Below are 22,446 nucleotides of genomic sequence, written 5' to 3'. Positions count from 1 at the left end.
ATAAAACATTAGCAGTTACGCGATATTCATTAAATTAATGATAATGAAATGGCCATCGTGATTACAGCATTTTTATAATTGTGGTTATGTAAAGATGAAAATAAATATTTTTGTTGTAGTTTTAATTGTTCGAGCGCTAAGTTCATTGAAATTATTAACATAAATAAAATTATATGTATCTTTGCACATGAGATATTTCTAAAGATCTACCAACGCCCTCTGCGTTCTCCTTCTCTAGACAATTTTGAGAAATATGAATATTCTCTGATCCCATTCCCTACAAAAATCGATTCGATCGATTTTCACAATAAAAAAGATATTTTATCAATTCCATATTCAAACAACCATCTCAAGCGCAGCAACTCTCAACGAATAGGTATTATCGATATTTATCAAATAAATAAACAAGAAGTGAAAACGAGAGTAGAATATTATATAGATTATATAGAAAGTTGTCTCGCGATTATACTGTAACGAAGTAAATAAATAACCTGACAAATGTCGGATATTGTAAATTGTAAGTTTTCACCGTCGGCGGAAAGGAATAATAATGAGGGTGACGCTGGCGCAAATCAATGCGAGCGAGATAGCCAACGCCTCAAAATAATATACTCGTTCTCCGTTCATTTCAGAATAAAGGTCGTAAATGGTCGTATAGATTTCCCTTTGAATCAATTTCAAGATTTTTTTTTAATATTGACTATGTATCCGGACACGTAATAAAACTTGTTTTGTATTTGTTTCATTTTTCATTGTTTATTAATTATTGTATTTAATTTTTCTTTATATAATAATATACAATATTTACTGTTGTGATCCATTTTTTTCCACACAGCATAAAAACAAATCTATAAAATTTAATATAAAATTATTTTAAGATACGTCTTCTCTCTATCGAATGTGAAATTTTGCACTGAAGTACATAGCTCGGATACGGAGCATTTAAGATTGTAAAAAAATACAAAGATAGGATGAAGCAAATCTAAAAACTATGTAATATGTCAAGGTTCAAGTTTAACAACATTTTATAATACTCTACTACTTGCAAACTCATGCAACTCGTACCATTAGTTGACATTAATAATAGTAGTCAACTATTATCAATATCAATTAATGTTTCCTGTCATTTGTCAGAATATATTACACATTCGGTACACCATAATAATCGTGAAATAACTAGGCAACTGGCTAGCCACATATTGTACATTGATGTCAATTTTGACTTATACATAAAAGTATATAATATCAAAACTTATTTTGTCAGTCATATTACATCTGTGTTTGTTTTTATAGTTACGTTTTTTAATCAAAATCCTTTTTACGTTTATAATTTATTTTGTAGAAATTGAAATATGACTTCTTTTCCCGAAGACGATAGATGTCCAAAAGTATGCACAGATATCGGAGCCTTTAAAAAAGCCGATAAAAGCCCAGAGAAAGCTTTAGAAGAAGTCAAAGAATTAGAAGAACAAAAACCTAAAGAGCCTGAAATTGTTGAAAGTCATGGACCTGACGAAACAGAACCAAGTTCACGCCCTGTCATGCCAACTGAAGAACATCTTCCTAACCTCAAACCCGGTCCCGATGGAAAGGTTGATTGGACGCCGCTTGCCAAGATGACAGGCACAAGACCAGCAGTTAATAAGTACAGTATAAGCCGATATTCTCTAAGTGAATGGAGAAAACATAATGAAAATGTGCTTGATCCTGAAATTATAACCGAATCAAATATCGTAGAATACAACGCTAAAACATCTATGATGCAAGCGTTTGGTAATATCGATAAGCAACAAAGCGAAAACTTTAAACGACTAAGACAAAAAGCAAAAGACATATTTAGATGGAAGGTTGAAGTTGAACGAGCGTGCAAAGCGATTACGGAAGAAGTAGAGTTCCTTGAAATAGAGCGACAACGCTTAAAAGGTGCTTCGAGAGTACTGATGTTACCGGAATCTATATCTAAAGAATGTTTAGAACTTCGCTCTAATCGATTTCAACCAGATTTGGTATCAGATTTAGCAGAACAAGAGCTAATAAAAGAAATGAACTTAGTGAGTGAAGTTCGGTCAACATTGAAAAATACACTTGATAAAATTGAAGAGCAAATGGCTATAAACAAGGCAGCAAAACATAGAATAGAATATGATTGGTGTGATAAAGCCATGGCTTACAACACCGAAAGTATAAACTTAAGTCTTAGCACAAAATCAAATACCATTTTGTTCAAACCAGGGTCAACTCGCTTTGGCGAATATACAGCGCCATTGGAATATTGGGAATATTTTTGTAGAGAGACTGTTCAAAATTGTGAAGCAGCTCGACAGAAGTCAGCTGACTTACGTGGAAGTCTCAATGCTATTTTAGTTAACGGTGGTCGAAAACTTAGAAATCAAGCCGATAGAACTGATATGGCATTAGCAGAAACGGTAGCAATAACTCAGGAACTTTCCACAAAATTAGAAGAGACACTACGAGATACTCTTCAAAGAATTGCAGATATGGAACTGTTAATAAGTAACTTACAGGATTCTGTTAGAAAAATGGATGCAGCGATGAAATTAGCTCAAACTAGGCTTGACAATAGGAATAATTGGAGGCCTCACGGTGAAAGTGTTAGAGATCAGCCTCATTTGGGTTTGATTGAGGAAGTGAAAAAGATTCATGAAACCGTAACATCTTTGCTCGGTCAGCTGAAAAATGCAGAGAGAGTGAGGCAGGAACTTTTAGAAAAGAGAATAGTTTTGGAAAGAGACATTGCATCGAAAAGGAAGACTTTAAACATCGATCGTGATAGATGTGGCATGGTGCGTTCTCATTACCCCTCTGCGTCAGAACTAGCTGGATATTAATTATACTCTTATTGATATTTTTTAAATGCTTTTGTTTTTTAACTTTGTTAAAAAATATAATTCTTATGATAAATTATTTATTATTCATGTATTCATTTACGAGTATTTTTTATAGAAATTTGTGAAATTGGTCACGATGAGGATGATCAATTTAATAAACTATTATTTTCGTTTCGGTGAAACTTACCGCTTCTGCAATCACCTTTCACTATTTAATGTCTTGTAAACAAGTGTCGATTGCATAATATCGTTACAAAAGAATTCAAAGATGTTACTTTGTTTTAGATAAATAGTGATATTATTTTTATTTATAGATTGTATTGTAAGTCAATTGTACAGCCAAAAACCATCAAAATCAATACTTTACTTAATTACGCTCTCACGAGTACTGATACATCATCATTAAGATTATTTAAATTTTAAAGTACGGAACGAAGACTATACCGAGAAAATTCGACAAGAGAAAAAATAGTAACATAGCAATGTTTACAAAATACAATTAAATGTATATCGTACGACTGAATCAGTCAATCAATATAGATTCCTATCAGACAACGTAGACGCGTCTGATAGGAGCCTATATTGATCGACTGACTAGCTGAATTATGTCGAGCATTCTATGAAAAATAACGTAACTACAATCACTGCATATAATTTAATAGTAAAATAACAGTTTTGCTTAGACGTCATACAACCTATTACAACTTGGATATAAACAGTTGATACTAACTAATTAATGAACCGTTGAATAATTACGGAACACGGAATCGTTACACTCAAGAACAGCAAAAATTACTTTCAACAAAAAAAACAATAGCATCTTTATCTATCATCCCACGAGAGTGGGAACGAGTAATAATGGTGATTACTGTGACCTTATCATGGGATGTAATACTTGCTAAGTTAGTATGGTACTTAATATTCTTTGTTTATGAAAATACTGTTATATGCAAGCATTAATAACTCTTAAACAAACTACACGTAGCAATTATGCTTAACGATTTGTAATTTCTTGCTAAATAAAGGATATTTGCAAGAACATTTTAAGAATTAAACACAAAAATAAAACTTCCGTTAGGATAATTAATAGACTTTGATTTGTAATCGATTATGTAATGAATTCATATTTATAAGTTATATTAATTTGTTAATTTGCCAATCGATAATTTTACGTTGTGAAATTAAATTACCTATTTTACACCAAATTACAAACATTTAAATGTTATGATGTATAATATCGCACCATTCGTTTTATTTTTACCACTGGCACATACAAGGAATCAATTTAATTAATGACATTTAGATGTCAGTTTAGGATATTTTGTATATTTTTTAGTTTATTATTATATTTTTAATTATAATTCTTATGCAAAGGCACTTTCAACTAAATTCAAAGAAAAATGGCTACAAATAGAGATCCTTATACTTGTCCAAATATTTGCCCTAAAGAAGGTCGACATGACACCGAAAGGAATGAACAAGAAATTACAACGGTACGTCAACATGAAAATATCCATGCGGCACCGTATGTACCTGGAATGATCAAACCACCGGAACCCAAGATTTATCCTCCGGGAGCTCCCCCGAAGTATCTGCCACAGCCTACAGATAGCACCAGTGGTGATATTCTAGGAATGGGTCCCATTGGTCCATGGGCAGCTGGTCACATTGATTGGACGCCGCAAGCAGGAACTACAGGAGTTAGACCAGTGGTTGACAAATACTCGATAACAAGATACTCTACTGGTGAATGGCGTAAAAATAATGAGTACATTCTAACACCTCGTGCAACTGATAAAGCTAAAGCTTTAGAAACCCAAACTAAAAAGGACATTGAAAATGCGTTTACCAATTTAGACAAGAAACTAAAAGATTCTAACGTAAAGTTAGATAAAAGAACTAAAGATTTAGCACATTGGAAAAAACAAACTGAAAAGGCGCTCCAAGATATCACTGATGAGATCAACACATTAGATGAAGATAGAGCGCGATTGAAAGGTGCATGTAGGATCTTAATGATGCCAGAAGCAATATCGAGAGAATGCTTAGAATTGCGCACAGGTCGCTATGAACCAGATCTAGTAAGAGATGATGCTGAACAGGAATTAATCAAAGAAGTAGCAATTGTTGGTGAAATAAGAAGGGTTTTTATGAATACTTTAGCAAAGGTTGAAGTACAAATGGTAAAAAATAAAGCAGCTAAGTCATCTATTGAATTTGATTGGAGCGATAAAATGATCAGTTTAAAAGTAGATAGAAAAAATGTATCTCTTTCTCCTGAATCTAATTTAATATTGTACCATCCTGGTGTGACCAGATGGCCTGAAAATGCTACTACATTAGAATATTGGCAACACTATTGTGCAGAGGTTGTAAGAAATTGCGAAGAGGTAAGACAAGAATCTGAACAATTGCGAGGTGATCTTATGACAGTCATTACTAAAGGAAGTCAGGATATGAAACTACAGGCCGACAGGACTAATTGTGCATTGGCAGAAACAGTTGAAGCTACTGAAGCAATGTGTGAAAACTTAGAAGAGAATTTAAAGGAAAACCTCAAAAAAATTGCCGACATAGAAAACCTTATTGATTATCTAAAGGAATCTTTGCGGAAAGTAGATGAAAAAAACAAATGTGTTATGACAAGGTTACATGCTAGAAATTACGAACGAACGAGTGTCGAAAATTGTAGGGATGAGGCTCAATACGCTTTAATTGCAGAAGCTAAGTTCATTAAAGAGACAACAGAATCACTGCACGGTAAAATGAGAGATGCAGAAGCCATACGATCAGAATTAATGAAGTACCGCGGTGCATTGGAAAAGGACATTGCGTGCAAACGTAAAAGCCTAAATATTGACAAGGATAGATGTGCTAGGGTTCGTGCGCATATGCCGTCTCCTGAGGAGTTTGCTGGCGGTTAACTGAATATTGTCAAATTTTCTGTTATTATATTTAAAGCGTGGAATGTCAACGACTTGTTAACTGTTCTTAAAACATTTATTAAACATGTATACTTCGTCTTTGCAATTTTAAAACAATATTTCATTTCGTCCTATTTAAGAACCATAACATAACACCACCTTATGTCACATATTATATAACAATAATGCCTGTTTGATTAGCCTTCAGTGCGTATAGTAATAATCATAAATTTTAAATTACAGTGTGCAGATTCGTAATAATGTTTTTTTTTTATAAATAAAACCTGAATGTTTGTGTTTGTCCGCTATGCATTCTTATAATATACATTCCATTATATTGAGACTTTGTTGAGGTGTTCTGCGCACAACAGTGTTGGTCCTAGCCCCCCAAAAAAACAGACCTCGTCAATTAACAGTTGGTTCGAGATGTTTATGTGTATAATACATGCATAATAAAGCAGAGAAAAGAATAAAATCAAGAATTTTCCTTTATATGTTTTTCCTGAAATATAAGTTTATTGTAGACCGTGATTCTACCTAATCTAAATCAAAATGTCGCTTCTGTATATAATTCTGTAATTTATAATAATTTTAAAATAGATACCACATACGAGAAACATAATAAAATAGATCTATGTCTTTTGTATTCTATTATGCTTAACTGTGAGCGTATTTGATATTTGTACTTTACATGATAATAGAATTAGAGTTCCGACGTTCCGAATAAAAAGTGGGACGCGTGAGTCAATACGAATAGTAACTAGACATAGACAATATAGATGCGAAAGATAACTGTCAGTGATGGGAACATTATTTTTGACCACTCACTCGAATGTAAAATTACTTATAACATACGACACGACTCACGACCACACGATTGTTTTGTTCTACAGGTAAACGGATAGGAGAATGTTCCCCTCGATGATAAGTGACATTGGCTCTAGAAATATTGACCATTCCTTCCATCGCCAATACCCCACTAAACTTGGGAACTAAGATGTTATGTGCTTTGAGCTTGTATTGACATACAACATTATTAAGTACTCCTATTTGGCAGTAGAATGATGATGGTACCTAACCAGCCGGGCTTGCACGGAAGCCTTACCACCAAGTAAAGGATGTAAAAATAATAGTATTACTATATTACACTATTTTGATTAGTACGACAGTAAAAGTTGTTATTTATTCCGTTTAGTTATTGTTTTATTTATTAATTAAGCATTAAACCCTGGATGGAATCAATAACAAGTTTTAGGTATTAGGAGGTTTCTAGTTTTGCACTCTTATTTCTGGAAGGCACGTAACGCCGACGGTTCGAAATGCCAAAGAATAAGGAAATAAAGAGTGCACCTGCATTTGCGCTAAAAATTGTGGACTTTAATGTCACGGGACATTAAATTCTAGAGGCTTATCTTTAACGGCGCCAATTTTGTCAATAAACTTTCAGTCGCTCCAACAACTTTAAAAATTGGGTTGTGACAGAGATAATATGGTCTTTTTAAAAACATTCACATTTTTAATTTACATCCACCGAAACAGACGAGTAACCGAGTTATGTAATAAACAGACGTATCGTCATATCTAAGGCGCTTAACTGTCGAAGAGAGAATCATCAGAGAATGTTAACACTTTATGTAATTCATTGGATAATAACTGAGTTATGAGCGCTAGTTAGCTTCAAGTATTACCAAAAACATATGTTCTGTTACCGGATCTATATTGGGTAACATGTCTGAGTCCGTGCTTTAAATATAGATCTAACGCCTAATGGTAAGTCCGTAACGGTTACCTAAACATCATGATCACTTAAACCGTAATTGATAAGATAATTGCCTCACGGCTGGGAGTAGAGATCTTTCCTGTTGATGAAGTTTGAAACTTATTCCATAAATTTCGAAAAGATGAGATGTAACAGCAAATGCTCGATGTTCAAATTCTACAATCACATTTATAGTAGTAACTTGAATTTTAACCAAATTAGGGACGTTTAAACAGGTGTTGTATATCCCGATTTAATGCATCTCATGGAGATTTATCTGCACGAGTTTTTGTTTTGAAAATGTCGTTAACTCTTTTAATTTCATTTTGTTGCATAATACAAGTGCTTTGATAGATAAATGCCCGGCATAAGTATTTAATAAAACGTTATTGTACATCAATAACCGATCTTTTTAAAGATACAAGTAAAGAGCCATTAGAATCGTTCCCATGAACAAACTTACATACAATACAATACGTCTTCAAAACTTACGAAACGTCTTTCATTACGAAAACAGGCACTTATGTTAACAATATGTTAAATCAGTATAATTTACTATGTAATTTAAATATGATCGTAAAACTAAACGTAACTAACATACTATCTAAACTAATAAAAGTTTATTTTGTAATACCTAACTGACACTACTTAACCCACTGCGCAAAACATATACCAGAAGATGCACGATTCAGAGAAGGGTTTAGTATATAATATTGTTATATAAGTACCTGCGTATCGCAGTTTCGGTTAGATTAGCGTAAATTTCATTTTCGCTTTTCGAAACTGGAGGCGATGTAGAAAAAGTTCATTAGTTTTCTATGTTGTCTTGGGTCCGGATGTTTGTGGTACCGTCGTTACTTCTGATTTTCCATAACACAAGTGCTTTAGCTACTTACATTGGGATCAGAGTAATGTATGTAATGTCCAATTCTTATTAATATGTCCAATATCTATTTATTAATATGATATTTATATTATAATATTATAAATGAGGGTTGATGAACTTTTACGGGAAAACCACAGAACCGAAATTGATGAAATTTGTTATGAAGCAATCTTGAACCCCATTGGAGTACATAGGCTACTTTCTTATGTCTAAAACCTGACAACCGATCCTTAGAACGCTCGCTACAATTAGTTTAAAATAAAGCATCTTTCATTTTGCCTGTGTTATTGAAAGCCTAATTGATCCAACGAGGTACCTTTTAGCATGTCGAAGACGAATCGTGAATCATCATTTTTTTTATAATTTGCAACAACGTAGATTTTTTTGCTCCAAAGAGTTTTTATCTCAAGTTCAACCATAAGAGCACGTTTTGAGTATCAGAATATAATATTGTGTTGTTGAAGTTTAATAAATCCGAAACTTTTTCATATTTATATTTGTAAACTCAGCCTCAAAATAACAAATACGATTAATTAAGGATTATAAAAACTTGCTACTAAGTTATACTTTATATTACTTTATATATTTTTTTTTAACTTGCTACTAGTTATTTACAAACGTTATATATGAAGTCTTTATTCAAGTAGACTTTTATAATAGATTTTTCCTTAAGATTGTAGACAGACTGGCACCACCCACGGGGCATATTATGTAAAGTTTACAGACATTAAAAATATTCACCATCCCTTACATCATTATATGTAGTACCAACCTTTAAAACGAAGCTGTTGAGTGCCTTGTGCCCGTAATTTAACACTGGCTTACCGTTCGAACCGGAATAACACTTTTAAGTATTCCTGTATTGCGGTAGAATATGTGATGGGTGGTAGACTTACACGGGCTTGCACAAGATCGTACCACCAAGTATTCGCATGATGGACAAAATACTAAGGCAACCACGGTTCAGTATATGGATTCTAACGAGAGGAACTGTCATGTTACTAAACAACAAAGTTGTGTTACGTAGTTCACGCTAAGTGTATTGTATAGTGTCTTAATCTGTAAAATTGGAGTGTAACAAATGTCTCTACGTGACGACGTGTCGTTATCAGCGAGAACGATTGGCATGTACATTCGTGCGAGTTTTGTGTTTAGTTGAAAGTATTTCAAATACTCGCCTGTCTTAACATATAATAATATGTATTAACACATTATTAATGTTTCGCTGAATCTATACTTTATATCGCTGATTTTAAAATCTATTTTTTTTTATACTGTCTTTAACGAGATATTTAACTTCGTATACGATCAGTTCTTGCAAATAAATTTTAAACTAGTTCGACACAATCGATTGAGCTGTGCAAACACAACTGGTGCTAAGATTTTTTATGTTATAAAATACACTGAACTCGATACTTTATTCGAGTTACATTATTTTACAGACAGTAGTACGTGCTCGTCTGTGTACCACTCATTAGTTCATTTTAATTATCAACTTAAAAAGAGCATGGATATATAGGTAGGGGACGACCAAAGAAACGATGAATGGATTGTGTGAAAGACGATATGGTTAGAAACAATGTTACTTGTGAGATGACGTCCGACAGAGAAGTATAGAAGTAAAATTGGAATAAGGGCAGGAGGAGGATGATGATGAACTGAAAAAGAGCAGAACTCTGTGTTGCCATGCTAGATAGAATAAATCTATAAATAAAGGCACAATACGCGGCAAGAACTTGTTTATACTTCTGACAGTGTCCACGTCTACGAATAAATGTCATGTAAGTTAGGACATCAGACCCGTGAAAAAAAGACGAAGTAAAGAGGACGGTGTCGTCGTAACAAATATTGACCTTTAATGAAGGCTTTCTCCAAACACGTCATCGCATCGCATCACTGTTTTCGACGGACAAACCAAACAACTCACACATACCACTGTCGCAGAAACTACCACTAATAACAGTAATAACAGCCACTTAGGTACGCTGCTACACACTTTACGCCTACTCGAATTTAGACTATAACTAATGATAAATTGCTTGTTAAACGATCGATTATTACAAGGTCGAATCATCTTTAACGTATCTGTGTAGCACTGAAACTCAAAGATATATATTTGTTTCATTTTCTTTGGTGTAGTGGCTTTTATGCCTAACACCTTACGAACAACCCCCTAAACGCGAGTGAAACCGCAAGCAACAACTAGTCTATATAGATATCTTCAGATGTATGTGCATTCGATCGCTATAGTTTCATTACTATAATAGGTGAGAGATCAAGGTAGACTTGTGACCTTTTAACAGGCGCTAAGTGATAGTTCGTTTAGAGGTTATTTACTTATTGGAGCCGGTGTCAGCTAAACAAATATAGTATAAATGACGACTTGGGAATAAAAGGATTGTCTGTGGATTGTTTCAGAATAAAATATATTTACGTAATTTTGCTGAGTTTCTTTCGCCGATACTTCCCACGTATTTTTATGGTAAGTAGTCACTGTCGGTCATAAACATTGGTTCCAATATTCCAACCAATATTGGGAACGAAGTATTGCTGTTTGGTGGTAGTATTTGTGATAAGTGCGTTGTAACTACCCAGATGGGCTTGCACTAACCCTACCACCAACTCAGAAGTCTGATATTTATTTAATAATATAGGATACAATAGGTACAGGATTTTATAATTAAGTACTATTATAACATAGAATATTGAAAGATTATCTTGGTACCTAATTGTAAATGCAATTATTGCAAGTAAGACTTAATCGGATTTGTTTCATACTATTTTAAAAAAGTGATTAAATGAACGGGCGAGGCTATATCACAACTGGTACTCACCAGAAATAAAGTGATTAAATTCTCCACGCACGTCTACCGTTACGTGGTTTGATGGAAACGAAAGTAAATTCTAAATATCTATGAAGTAACGGCTTTAGGGTAATTTCAATTGATTGTAACGTCACGTAATAAGTGCCGTGACGGATGCTCGGTGTACGGTACTTGCCTATTATGTTTCTATATTCGGATCATCTGCATTTTCATCTTATGTATTTATAAGGACCATCAGTGGATACTACACGTACACGCTAAAGTCCCTCGCTCACACCGTAACGTAGAACGAACATGCTTGAATTTGAATTAAAAAAGTCTTACATTTAATATCAATTTTGTAAGCAACTCTGAAAAGACTATATCTAAATATAAATAACGCAGATTAATAAATCGACTACTTTTTTCATGCGATCGATTCCGCCGAATGAAGCTTATATGGAACTCACTGACGAAAATTATAAGGTCGAATCATCAGGGATGCCCTCCGTCTCTTCGGTGGGCGCCATAGGATCGCTCGCGCAAACGACCGTCGACAATGATAAAATCTACATCTATAATAATAAAAATAAAAAACAAAAACAAAATATATACCTAAACTAAAACAATACAAAAACAAGAAATCATTTATAACATTTCGATTTAGTTTTTCTTGGTTACGTTTATTTGGTTTTTTATTTATACATATTATTATTTTCATCGTTGATCTAGAACACTTTGCAGTGTGTGTGCAATTACAAATAAACTTATTTTTTCATTTGTTATTGCAGAAATTACAGATACAAGGGCTTTTTTGTGGTCGGTACATTGAATTCATGGTCCATGAAGAAGTCGATTTTACTTTTAGAATTACTTGTTAGGGTGATGTTCACTATTGACTAACAAACGACTCATTAATACTTAAGAAAAATATATTCTGGTTTTCCAAAAATGTATTCAAAACAATTAAATGGGCACGTTATTGCGGAGGAATGAGGACCATGTTGTGAGGAAGGTCTTGAACATGGACGTGGATGGATATAAAGGTAGGGGACGAAATAAACGATGGATGGATTGTGTGAAAGACGATTTGACTGGAAAAAATGTTACTTGTGAGATGACGACAGACAGAGAAGTATGGAAGCAAAAGACATGCTGCGCCGACCCCAAATAAAATTGGGATAAGGGCAGGAGGGTGATAATGTATTCAAAACATTTACAATTATCCTACAATAGCGGAGTTAACCTACATAATTTTGTTGTGCTGTATCGATTTCAAAAATTAAAAACCGTGGCAATGAAATCACGAGCAGCTAGTATAAAATTATATTTATAGTTTCACTGGTTATGATATTAATTATTCTTTCTTTAATTCGTAATCGTGACTACCGTTATATGCTGTGGTCAGTAACGTTATATAAAACCTACCTAACAATATCGAAACGTATTATATAAAATAAATAAATAATAATATGTAATTACATTGTAAATTAATTCAAATCACTGTTGTGTATCAGTAGGTAATAACACATTTAGACCTAATGTAATTTTGGTAACATTAAAGTATGTTAGGTGATTTAGGATGGGTGAAACTATACGCTGAAGGTAGATTATAAATATTGGACAACATCACATACATTACTCTGACCCCACTGTAAGTAGCTAAAGCACTTGTTTTATGGAAAATCAGCAGTAACGACGGTACCACAAACACCCAGATCCAAGACAACATAGAAAACTAATTAACTTTTTCTACATCGACTCGATCGGGAATCGAAACCGGGACCTCGGAGTGACTTACCCATGAAAACTGGTGTACACGCTACTCGACCACGGATGTCGTCATTTTTTCATTCGGTTAAAGAATGTATCATAGTGTTTTTACATAAGTTAGGAAATTAGACGAAACAATAAGTGTGGAAACAAAAATACAGACGAAATCCGTTGTCAGTTTGCGATATGTTTTCGACATCTTAATTTAATTAACAAAAAAAAAAAAACATAATGTATCTATTAGCAAAGATTTGTTGGAATGAAGTAACACCGAGTAATAAAGACGTTTTAACGCTCTGCGTATTTCTGTGAGAAAATGTTGTGTGAATTGTTTTTTAATTTCTCATTACAATATTTTAATTACTAGTCTATATGGTAATGATAATCATGACCTCTTTACGCACTAGAGGACAGCAAGGCTTACATTATTTACTTATCGAGCAAAAATTTTAAAGTATCTAGACATTTAATTGATTGGTAGCTAAGTCGTAGAAAAATAAAAATTATATATTTGATTGTTAATGGTAAGAGTTTACTGGCCAGTGGTAACAAATTTAACCTCAATCGTAGATATATATTTTTCGGTTTAAAAATAAAACTGGTTTAATTAGGACTTTAATTCAACTTAGTAAGAAAACCTGCATGTGTAAGATGCTGTTCTATGCCATCTAAAACATTAGGGTTGAATTAAAATGTACCTGGTGCTGTCTCCAACTCATGTGTTCTACCGCCAAGCAGAAATATGTAGTTACTTTTGAAGTTATGGTTTGAAGGCTTACACTAGCCCACTCGGAGCTAAATTTGGTGGCGCATCGGCGATTTGATAAATGGTTAATATCACTTAAACTTAAACCAAATTATGCTCAAAATTAAAAGAGTTCTGATCAAGAGCTCGCGTGGCTCTTTTAATTAATAATATAATTTCATATTAACAAAATGCAGTTTGTTCGTGATATTAAAGTTTAAATATCTACATCTGATTGAATTACAGTATGCTATAGGTACTGCGTAAAATCCATAATATTATTAAATTAAAAACGACCTTTGCAAATACCATTTACATCAACTAAACCTGGGAACTGAACTTTATTGTTCTTAAATAATTACCAGATACTGCGCATTGTGATAAAGATAAATGCCAGGATATAAAGCTGGTGACTTGAACGGATATTTGATAATGTAATTAGATATAATGTGTTGACTATCTTGATTGCCTAGTGAGTCTATCTGCCTAGTGGCTAGTGACTAGTTTGTACGACTGCAGATCATAAAGTTCATTACTTGTGTTATATTTTCGTGCTTTAGAAAGCACATAAGCGCTCTTCAATATTTCAACTTTAAAACGTAACTCTGACAACATTGCTTAACTCTGAAGATTAGTGTACTGTTCACTAGCCTATCCCTGAAAATGTTAAAAGGTATAATTAGTAAATCATTAATTCATCTCCGTTTCACATAAAAAATTAAGTCATAAAAATAAGTAACCAATGTACATAGTTAGACTTACACAGTAGACGTAATTGTTCGTTTTTTGCTCGTAATCTGTCTATCACAAGTTTTTTTTAATTGAAATCTTCTTTTTGAATGAAATATTACCAAGAGAACCTTCGGCTTATTTTTCATAAAAAAAAAATACGATTCTTTTACATAATATATCAGTGCGGGACGGTACGAACTGAACAGAGCTTTGTCGGTAACTCCCTATCAAACAAGTCAACGACGTACGTACACCTCTCAACGCTATAAGAATTTTTCGTTAACTCATTAACTTCTATTTACTTTCATTTCAGGGCGAATATTTTCCCTTCCACAATACAAGGTCGGTGAAACTTGCTCTCGGTCTATAGGAGCGTAGACGAGCGATTCGTTCGTATGACTTTCATTTGAAATTGGCGTAAAATATCATCTTAGTACCTTTACGTAACTAATGATAGAGTTTCACTTTTCTTTGTAATTTTGTTATAAGTTCATCGACCTTTACATTCGGTATATTGATATAATTGAGTGAGTTTATCTGTTCGCACTTACTAGTGCACAAGAACCGATGCGACGGAGAGAAATGAGGCTCAGGTTTGAACTACTACATCTGTTTTCAGAAGTTTTTTTTTAAACTGATAATATTTGGACTTAAGCACATAAATATTTATTATTATTTCGACTCGGGATTTAAAACTAAGGAGTCTATAGTCTTATAAGCTACTAGACGTAGTTCATGGTATATAATGTAACTTTAAAACAATTCATTATGAAATATTTTTAAATTGACATACGAATTTTAAATTACAAATTTTATTAATTACAATTATATATAGACGCTATAGAAAATATTTAATATTTAATATTTATGCCACAATTTAAATAGAAATTTATATCTATTAGTTTTTTTATTTGTTGAAACTAAACGACGATTTGTTATAATTCGTTCACTGAACTTATCTTTGTCTATATGCAAGAGTGTTTGTATATAATATAGCCATTCTTATGTACATATACGTAGAAACAATAATTCTTATTAATATGTTTTTTTATTTAATTTACAACATCCACGGGCTCACAGTTGCCCGTGCCTTTTTTACATTTTATTTTTATAAATTGTGGCGTTATTTTATATTTTTACTGAACATCAGCAGATCTTCGCTGGACTTCGACCTTATCGTCTTCTTGGAAGACGTGGCCCACACTGACATTTTTTTTTTCAATTTAAAATAATATATAAATAATCCATAATAAATAATATATAATAATACTGTATATAGTAGTTTTTTTTAATCCTAATTACTGCAATCCAGCGGGCCCTGCTCCGTGCTCGATCAGAGAGAGCACAGCCTCGGCGACTCTGACGTCGCGTTTATGTATAGATGTCTTGAGGCTGTGCTCTAGGATGGTCTTTTCTGAAACACCCGCCGCTCGGCCGATGAATCTGCCGATAGCGTCGCTACCATCGTCCGTGTAATAGTCACAGGTGTCAGTGTGTCCTTATTCATATGTTGGTAAATATGTTGTTTCAGCTCTGTGCATGATTGGAGGCGTGGCGGTGTACCCCGCCGGTTGGAGCGAAACGGCCGTGCAGGAGACGTGCGGCCCAACTGCAGACCAGTATAATATTGGTAATATTGTTAAACATTTCGTATCTTCGATTACCACGCGTCGCTCGATTTTAGTTCAGTCATTTTATTCAACATTTTTTAATACATACCACGATATAACAACAAAATCACAATTAATTTTTTGTTCTAATTTGTCAATATAATAACGTACTTTTCGCCTTATTTTTTTTTTACACGTTTTTACTGCTTTACTTTTTCATTATAAGCTCTATGACTCTATAGTAAATACATGCTTAAAATCTTCTGCTAAACGTAGGCCTCTAATAAAAGATCAGAGGGTGTCACATGATCTAGAAAATTATATTCTTCTTTCGAGCTTCTCTGTTGTCTTCTTTCGATATTTTCTTTAGCCTGCACACACTTCTAGTATATAGTAGATTTAAATAAAATTTCGTATTAATTATACTGACAAAGATTCTATGGTGATTTCCCAGGTCGCTGTCACGTCCGCTGGGCCTACCTGCTGGCCGTGATCGGCTGTCTCGACGGCGTCGTACTCGCAGCGCTCGCCTTCATACTGGCGACTCGACACGTGAAGTTACAGCCAGACACAGCTTATCCCACGTCTTCCCTATATAAAGGTACATACGGGACACATACGTGTCAGTTTATTACTTGTGTCAAGGCATAACATATTCATACTTTAAGTTAAGCCTCGCAGGGAGCCCTGGCACCAGTGCTATAAAAACAAACATTAAATATGAGTGATGTATATTTTTTTTATTGAAATGGTTAATTATCTCACTTGAATACATAGCAGCTGTATCGTAATAAGGCAAAAATAATTATTTAATCAAACGGTTTTGCATATACTACACACTCATCATCACTACAGAGCGTGTCGCGTCTCGTGAGACAATCAGACTGGAAAATAGCCTCCCCTTAATCCAATTATCGAATTTTATGTGATATTTTGTAATTGTAATTGATAAGATGTTGTGTATTCGAGTGTGTCATTTTCTATCAATAGTCAGTACTAACTCGGGTACTACCCACGGCTAATATTTTGCCACCTAACAGAGTAGGTAACTGTTATTTTAATGTCATATATGTATCTAGAACAAAACACCGTAATTATGAGTAAAATTTCGTTGTAGTAGAAAAATATTTAGGAAGCTAGAAAGGGATAGGCCCCGAATTAGAATAGGGCCCCCGACATGGTAAATTATAGGCCTAGGGTTTTGTTTTAATAATCTTAAGCTGCCGTCGAGTAGTTAATTGGTCATGAAAATAATCTCATAGGTAACGTCTACTTGCGTGATTGGATCTCGTGAACACATTCATTTGGTCGCGTGTAATTTATTCAACTTTGTATTTTTTGTGTAACAACTGTTTTTTCGGTGGTTCTTCCTTCACACAGAGTCTTAACATTTTTGATTTTATTTTGTAAAATTATTATTCATACGAGCCCAAATGAATATTCTGTGATGATGAACAATGATGGAATCATAGTTTGAAAATAGGGTTGTAGATTCTTTTCCTAGTAACTCTGTCTGTCTGTTGCTCTTTCAAGGCCAAGCAAACAACCGAATTTCATGTAATCTACTTTTTACGCCTAATACCCTCCAACGCGAACGAAACCGCGGGCAACAACTAGTAGCATGTATATGTTACCTCTAGGTAAATAGTATTCGGACAACTGATTAGCATAGAGGTGTCTACGAACCTGTCGGCTAAACGGGGTATCGCAGTGGCCGTGGGGCCTTTATTTCCATGTAATTTATAATACCAGCTGTACCGCTTATAGAAGATCAGTTACCTTGGCGTTATTTAATACAATGTACTTATGTGTTTTTTAGTTAGTAGTCTTTAGGTAGTTTCAGTTTATTTTTAAATATTTTGTTAATATACTTTATTGTACGCCACAAACAAAATACAGAAATCTTAGGATTAACACAAAAATATGAAATGATACTAAAAATAAAAACATATTTGATGTGTTGTACAGCGAACGGACTTATGGCTAATAAGCCATCTCTTCCAGACAACCCAATCTGAGAGAGATTTCTTTAAAAACGTCTGGGTAGGCCATAAACTTACATACTAATATTTACAGGCTAATACATGTACTTAAGACATATATCTGTTATACAGTAATAAATATTTTAAGATCAAGATAATAAAATGTTACAATAAGAGGAAATTAATTTAAATCGTCTAAATTATTATTCAGGTATTTTTTTATTTTTATTGGAAGGCCTTAACTTTATGGCCTGTACAGTAAACGAGTTGTTTAGAAATTTTGTTTCTTGCACAGGCATTTTGAGTATGAGGTACCACTTAGATCTTAATAAGGAAGGGTCCCCAAGAAATTCAAATAAATAATAAATATTTTATTACGAATAACGGTCCCAATACCTAACTATAACTAGTACAATAAAATATATATGTATTTAAATACATGAACAATTACTGCGCTTGTAAAGAGACAACACGTATTCGTAACGCGTTACTAAAGCGTAAAGCAGGTGTTAAAGATAAATAAAGGACATTAGAATGCAAGTCAGTGCATTCGAAGAAAAAGCTACGTACGAATTGTGTCAAGACCGTCATCTCTTGACCGCTAGTATTTTGCATTACCGCGAGAGTTTATTGCATTTTAAACTTTATTACCCTGTGATAAACTCCAAAACAAATCGAAATAAAATTACCTCAGTGTTTGGTGTCGAATACGATTACACCACAAAGGATCAGTTTACGCGCGTTCTTTTTGTTGTTCTTTAGTTTTACCATGAGAATATAATATTATGAAGCGTTTTCTTTTACCATGAGAATATAATATTATGAAGCGTTTTATTTTTATAAAGATCGCTATGGTGAAAAGAATAAAGATTGTTTTACAATATACAGATTGTTATCTCGACATGGGAATATATTAGTTCAAATAATTGCCGATAGATGGCACTTAAACGCAATATTCTCAAAAACAACATCAGAATAAAATAATTATATTGCAACATATCATAAAACTAATTATATATCTGTTCTATACATGCATATGGTCGCCACCTTAATCGTAATTGGCATAACGAACATTAAAATAATATGTCTATATGTCCAATCTACGTACGACGCCTTTTGTTTTATATTCAGAGGTACAAAGGATTTTATACAAATACTAATTCAAGAGAACTGAAAATTCCCTCCATTCGACCCAACGCATATTAAAGAAACTAAAATCAAAATATACTTCATTTAAGTATGCTTTTTAATAGCACCTTTGAGACGTAATTTAACATAATCGTATCAAAAGCAACCGGCATCAAGGCGAAGGCGAAGGCGAAGGCACATATCGCTGAAACTAAACGTGTCCGTGACATTCCAGGCGAAGTGAACAACGCGTACGTGACGGACGCGCCGTCGGTGTCGGCGTCGGGCTCGCGCAAGTCGCTGGCGCTGCAGCCCGTGCTGCTCATGCACCCGCACGCGCCGCTCGACCTCGACGCCTACTCGCACTACTCCGGCCGCACGGCGCGCTCCAAGCACGCGCACCACTACCCGCTCTGACCGCAGCTGACCTCACCGACATACGACGTCATTGATCAAATATTATATGTTTACAAACTTCTAACTGTATTTTTAAGATATTCGTTCTAAGTACCTTAAAGTGAATGATATTTAAATTGTAATATATTATTATGTGATGTAAATAGATTATTGATTTTCTCGCGAAATAGAAGTATTTAGTTGTTTAAGATAAGATAGAACTACAGATGTACAACGACGTTACTTGTGCCTTGAATTTATTAAATTTTGATAGAAAATATTTAATAAAGTACAGTTTATCTTACTGGAGTGTCTTTATTTTACTGGTAGTCATTCCCATCGTATTCATGAATATATTATATATAGCGTATTCTGTTTAGTTTTATTTATTAAGTATATTAGGTTTAGTCGGTAATAACCTACCTGCCGGGCCTAACACAACTTAGGGGCCCACCTAGGACACATCTGAACTTAGACTTGAATTAAATTAATTGAATGGGTTTGATTAATTGCAGGACTCGCAGGGCTGGTACCATACGATCTTTTTAATTTAATAAAGTTATGGATTCTTTCGCATTATCGTCTATTTTTGACTTTGACTTGACTTAGCTGGGGCCCCCTTGAATCCACGGGGCCCTGGGCTGGAGCCCAAAAAGCCATATGGTAGATCCGGCCCTGCCTACCTGATTTATAAATGTTAGAATTAAAGCAAACAATGAGAAAACTGAGATTGTTCGTACAAATAGTCTAATATGAAGATATCAGATATTTGCAGACATCAAATTTTATTCAATTTCCAAATCGACGTTTCAGTGTATCCATGGTTCTCCTCGCGAGTTTCTTTTGGTAGATCGTATTTAGCTAGTAGCGTCATGCGGCTTCGTCTGCTTTCCGTCAGCCCGTGACGACCTGGATCACCAATCAGTATCTAAAACCATTTAAACTCATCAATTCATTTATGGTCAATTGAGATAGGTTAGAATATTTTATAAATGTAGTTTTGTCTGTAGTTACACTGGCATTCTTCAGACCGGAACACAGCTATACTAAGTATTTTTGGACTGTAAAATGTATACTGAGTGGGTGGTATCTACCCGGACGGCCTTGCGAGCTGGTAGAGCTGGTAGAGCTACGTTGCTAAGTAAATAGAACTGAGACCAATATATTAAACGTATACATACGAGCATCGTAACAGAAAAGCGTTAAGGCCGTTTAACTTAAATTCATTCTATGAATACTAAAGTTAAATTATAAAAAGGACAATTTGTATCTCCCTTCATCAAGAAAATTAATAAGTATTATAAATATTTTAAGGATGTTTTTAAATGTGTAAATCAAAATGAATAAAAGTAAACAATTCATTCAACAGAGGGTGATTAGCTCGTGATTAGCAGTCGTTTCTCCGTATCACAAGACCAAGGAAAATTTAAGATGCATAAAAAAGAAAAATTAGACATGTTCTCGGCAAGGATTTATTCAAAAAGTCTGATTTATGAGTTGCAACAGCTAGGATACTTGGGACAATATTCAAATATTTATACTTTACTAAGAACGCGATACGACAGCCCTAAATCACAGGGCCCACGCTGCTGAGGTCACTAGGGAACTAACCCTCCCTCCGCACTTACAGCACCATTGCTGTCTAGACGCTTCCATCGGATCTCTGTGACACAAGAGCTAACGATTACAAGATTAATGAACAAAACGCGAATGACATACGATTTGCGGACAGATGGAAGTATTTTTATTTCAAAAAAAAGGTTTGTTATTTTTATTTTAAAAAATCAGATATTCTTCAGATATCCTTCACTGTGCAGGCAATAACACTTTGGAACAACTTACCCCTAAGCATAAGACAATCTAAATCGTTACAAATATTTCAAAATTCTCTGAAGAAATTCTATTTGGACACTAATAATGATGACATTTGAGATACAGTTATTTAATATCCTTTTATACTTTCTATTATATTTATTAATAATATTATATATATATATATATATTATTACATATACTATATAGATATATGTATGTATATATGATTTATTTATAAATATCTATAATTTGCTTTATATTTTATTTATTAGTATTTTTTGTATTTATGTATTTGCTATATTTATTGAGTTGTATTCGTTATTATTTCATAATGTAAGTTTTTACTGCACCACCATATTGCCGTCTTCCATACACATTATTCTTCTAACCCAAAGGTTGTCTGGAAGAAATGGCTTATAAGCCATAAGACCGCCTTTTGCTTGGCCAATTTTGTTTTAAAGAAAATATACTTTGTTTCTTTATGTATATTTGGTGTGCAATAAAGAGTTAAATAAATAAAAATAAAAATAAATAAATATTCTGCCGCCTATCAACAGTATTCAGTATTGTTGTGCTCCGGTTTGAAGGTGAGTGAGTTGTTCCCAAGAGTGGTGGCGCATTGGCGATGTGTTACAGCGCCATTGTCTATGGGCGGTGGTGTGACCACTTACCATCAGGTGGCCCATGTCTCGATCACCAAATATGACTTAAAAACAAAAGCATTATCAACTCACCGTCTTATTGTCTTTGGTTAATCTATTTAACCAAATAAATAGCGAGTTTCCAAATTCCTCGTCGTAAAACATATCTCCGATCAAAATTACATCAAAGTCCTTACAACTGGATCCTATAAAGTTATTTGTGTCTGTGTCTAGGTGAACGTTATTCATTTCTGCATTTAATTCCGTAGCGATTACTGCATCTGTGAAATTGATGTAAAAAAAAAAAATATATTTATGTGTTATTTATTAATTCTCATTAACATTTTTTTATGTGTTATTTGTTGTATTTATAAATTAATGGTTAAGAAATAATGATTTAAG

General features: G+C 33.8%; 4 protein-coding genes across 4 annotated transcripts in view; 3 read left to right on the top strand and 1 right to left on the bottom strand.

Annotated features, from left to right (window-relative positions):
- Tmhs (Tetraspan membrane protein in hair cell stereocilia) overlaps positions 1–19,892 on the top strand; it is a 32,394-nt gene extending 12,502 nt beyond the window's left edge. The window contains exons 2-4 of the mRNA XM_026636106.2: positions 16,004–16,102; positions 16,537–16,683; positions 19,428–19,892. Coding sequence (XP_026491891.2) covers positions 16,004–16,102; positions 16,537–16,683; positions 19,428–19,609 — 428 coding nt within the window. The 3' untranslated portion in view covers positions 19,610–19,892. The remainder of the gene's footprint in view (positions 1–16,003; positions 16,103–16,536; positions 16,684–19,427) is intronic.
- On the top strand, positions 1,278–2,925 carry LOC113397684 (tektin-4). The gene has a single exon (XM_026636105.2). The coding sequence runs from the start codon at positions 1,353–1,355 to the stop codon at positions 2,847–2,849; it is 1,497 nt and encodes a 498-aa protein (XP_026491890.2). The 5' UTR covers positions 1,278–1,352; the 3' UTR covers positions 2,850–2,925.
- LOC135193976 (tektin-4-like) lies at positions 4,184–5,881 on the top strand. Its single transcript, XM_064218662.1, has one exon. It carries the CDS (start codon positions 4,250–4,252, stop codon positions 5,771–5,773), a length of 1,524 nt encoding a protein of 507 aa, XP_064074732.1. The 5' UTR covers positions 4,184–4,249; the 3' UTR covers positions 5,774–5,881.
- A 464-nt stretch (positions 19,893–20,356) lies between the features above and the next one.
- Positions 20,357–22,446, bottom strand: part of LOC113397686 (electron transfer flavoprotein beta subunit lysine methyltransferase-like) — a 36,617-nt gene continuing 34,527 nt past the window's right edge. Inside the window, exons 4-5 of the mRNA XM_026636107.2 lie at positions 22,138–22,325; positions 20,357–20,516 (exon numbers count right to left, since the gene is read on the bottom strand). Of these exons, the coding sequence (XP_026491892.2) occupies positions 20,367–20,516; positions 22,138–22,325 (338 nt within the window). The 3' untranslated portion in view covers positions 20,357–20,366. The remainder of the gene's footprint in view (positions 20,517–22,137; positions 22,326–22,446) is intronic.

This window comes from Vanessa tameamea, chromosome 23 (assembly GCF_037043105.1).
Source record: "Vanessa tameamea isolate UH-Manoa-2023 chromosome 23, ilVanTame1 primary haplotype, whole genome shotgun sequence".
Lineage (NCBI taxonomy): Eukaryota > Metazoa > Arthropoda > Insecta > Lepidoptera > Nymphalidae > Vanessa > Vanessa tameamea.
The sequence above is the reverse complement of the archived record's forward strand: the minus strand, read 5'-3'. Positions and strand labels throughout refer to the sequence as shown.

Coding starts and splice junctions, on each gene's coding strand:
- LOC113397684 (XM_026636105.2), top strand. CDS start 1,353: ATGACTTCTTTTCCCGAAGACGATAGATGTCCAAAAGTATGCACAGAT.
- LOC135193976 (XM_064218662.1), top strand. CDS start 4,250: ATGGCTACAAATAGAGATCCTTATACTTGTCCAAATATTTGCCCTAAA.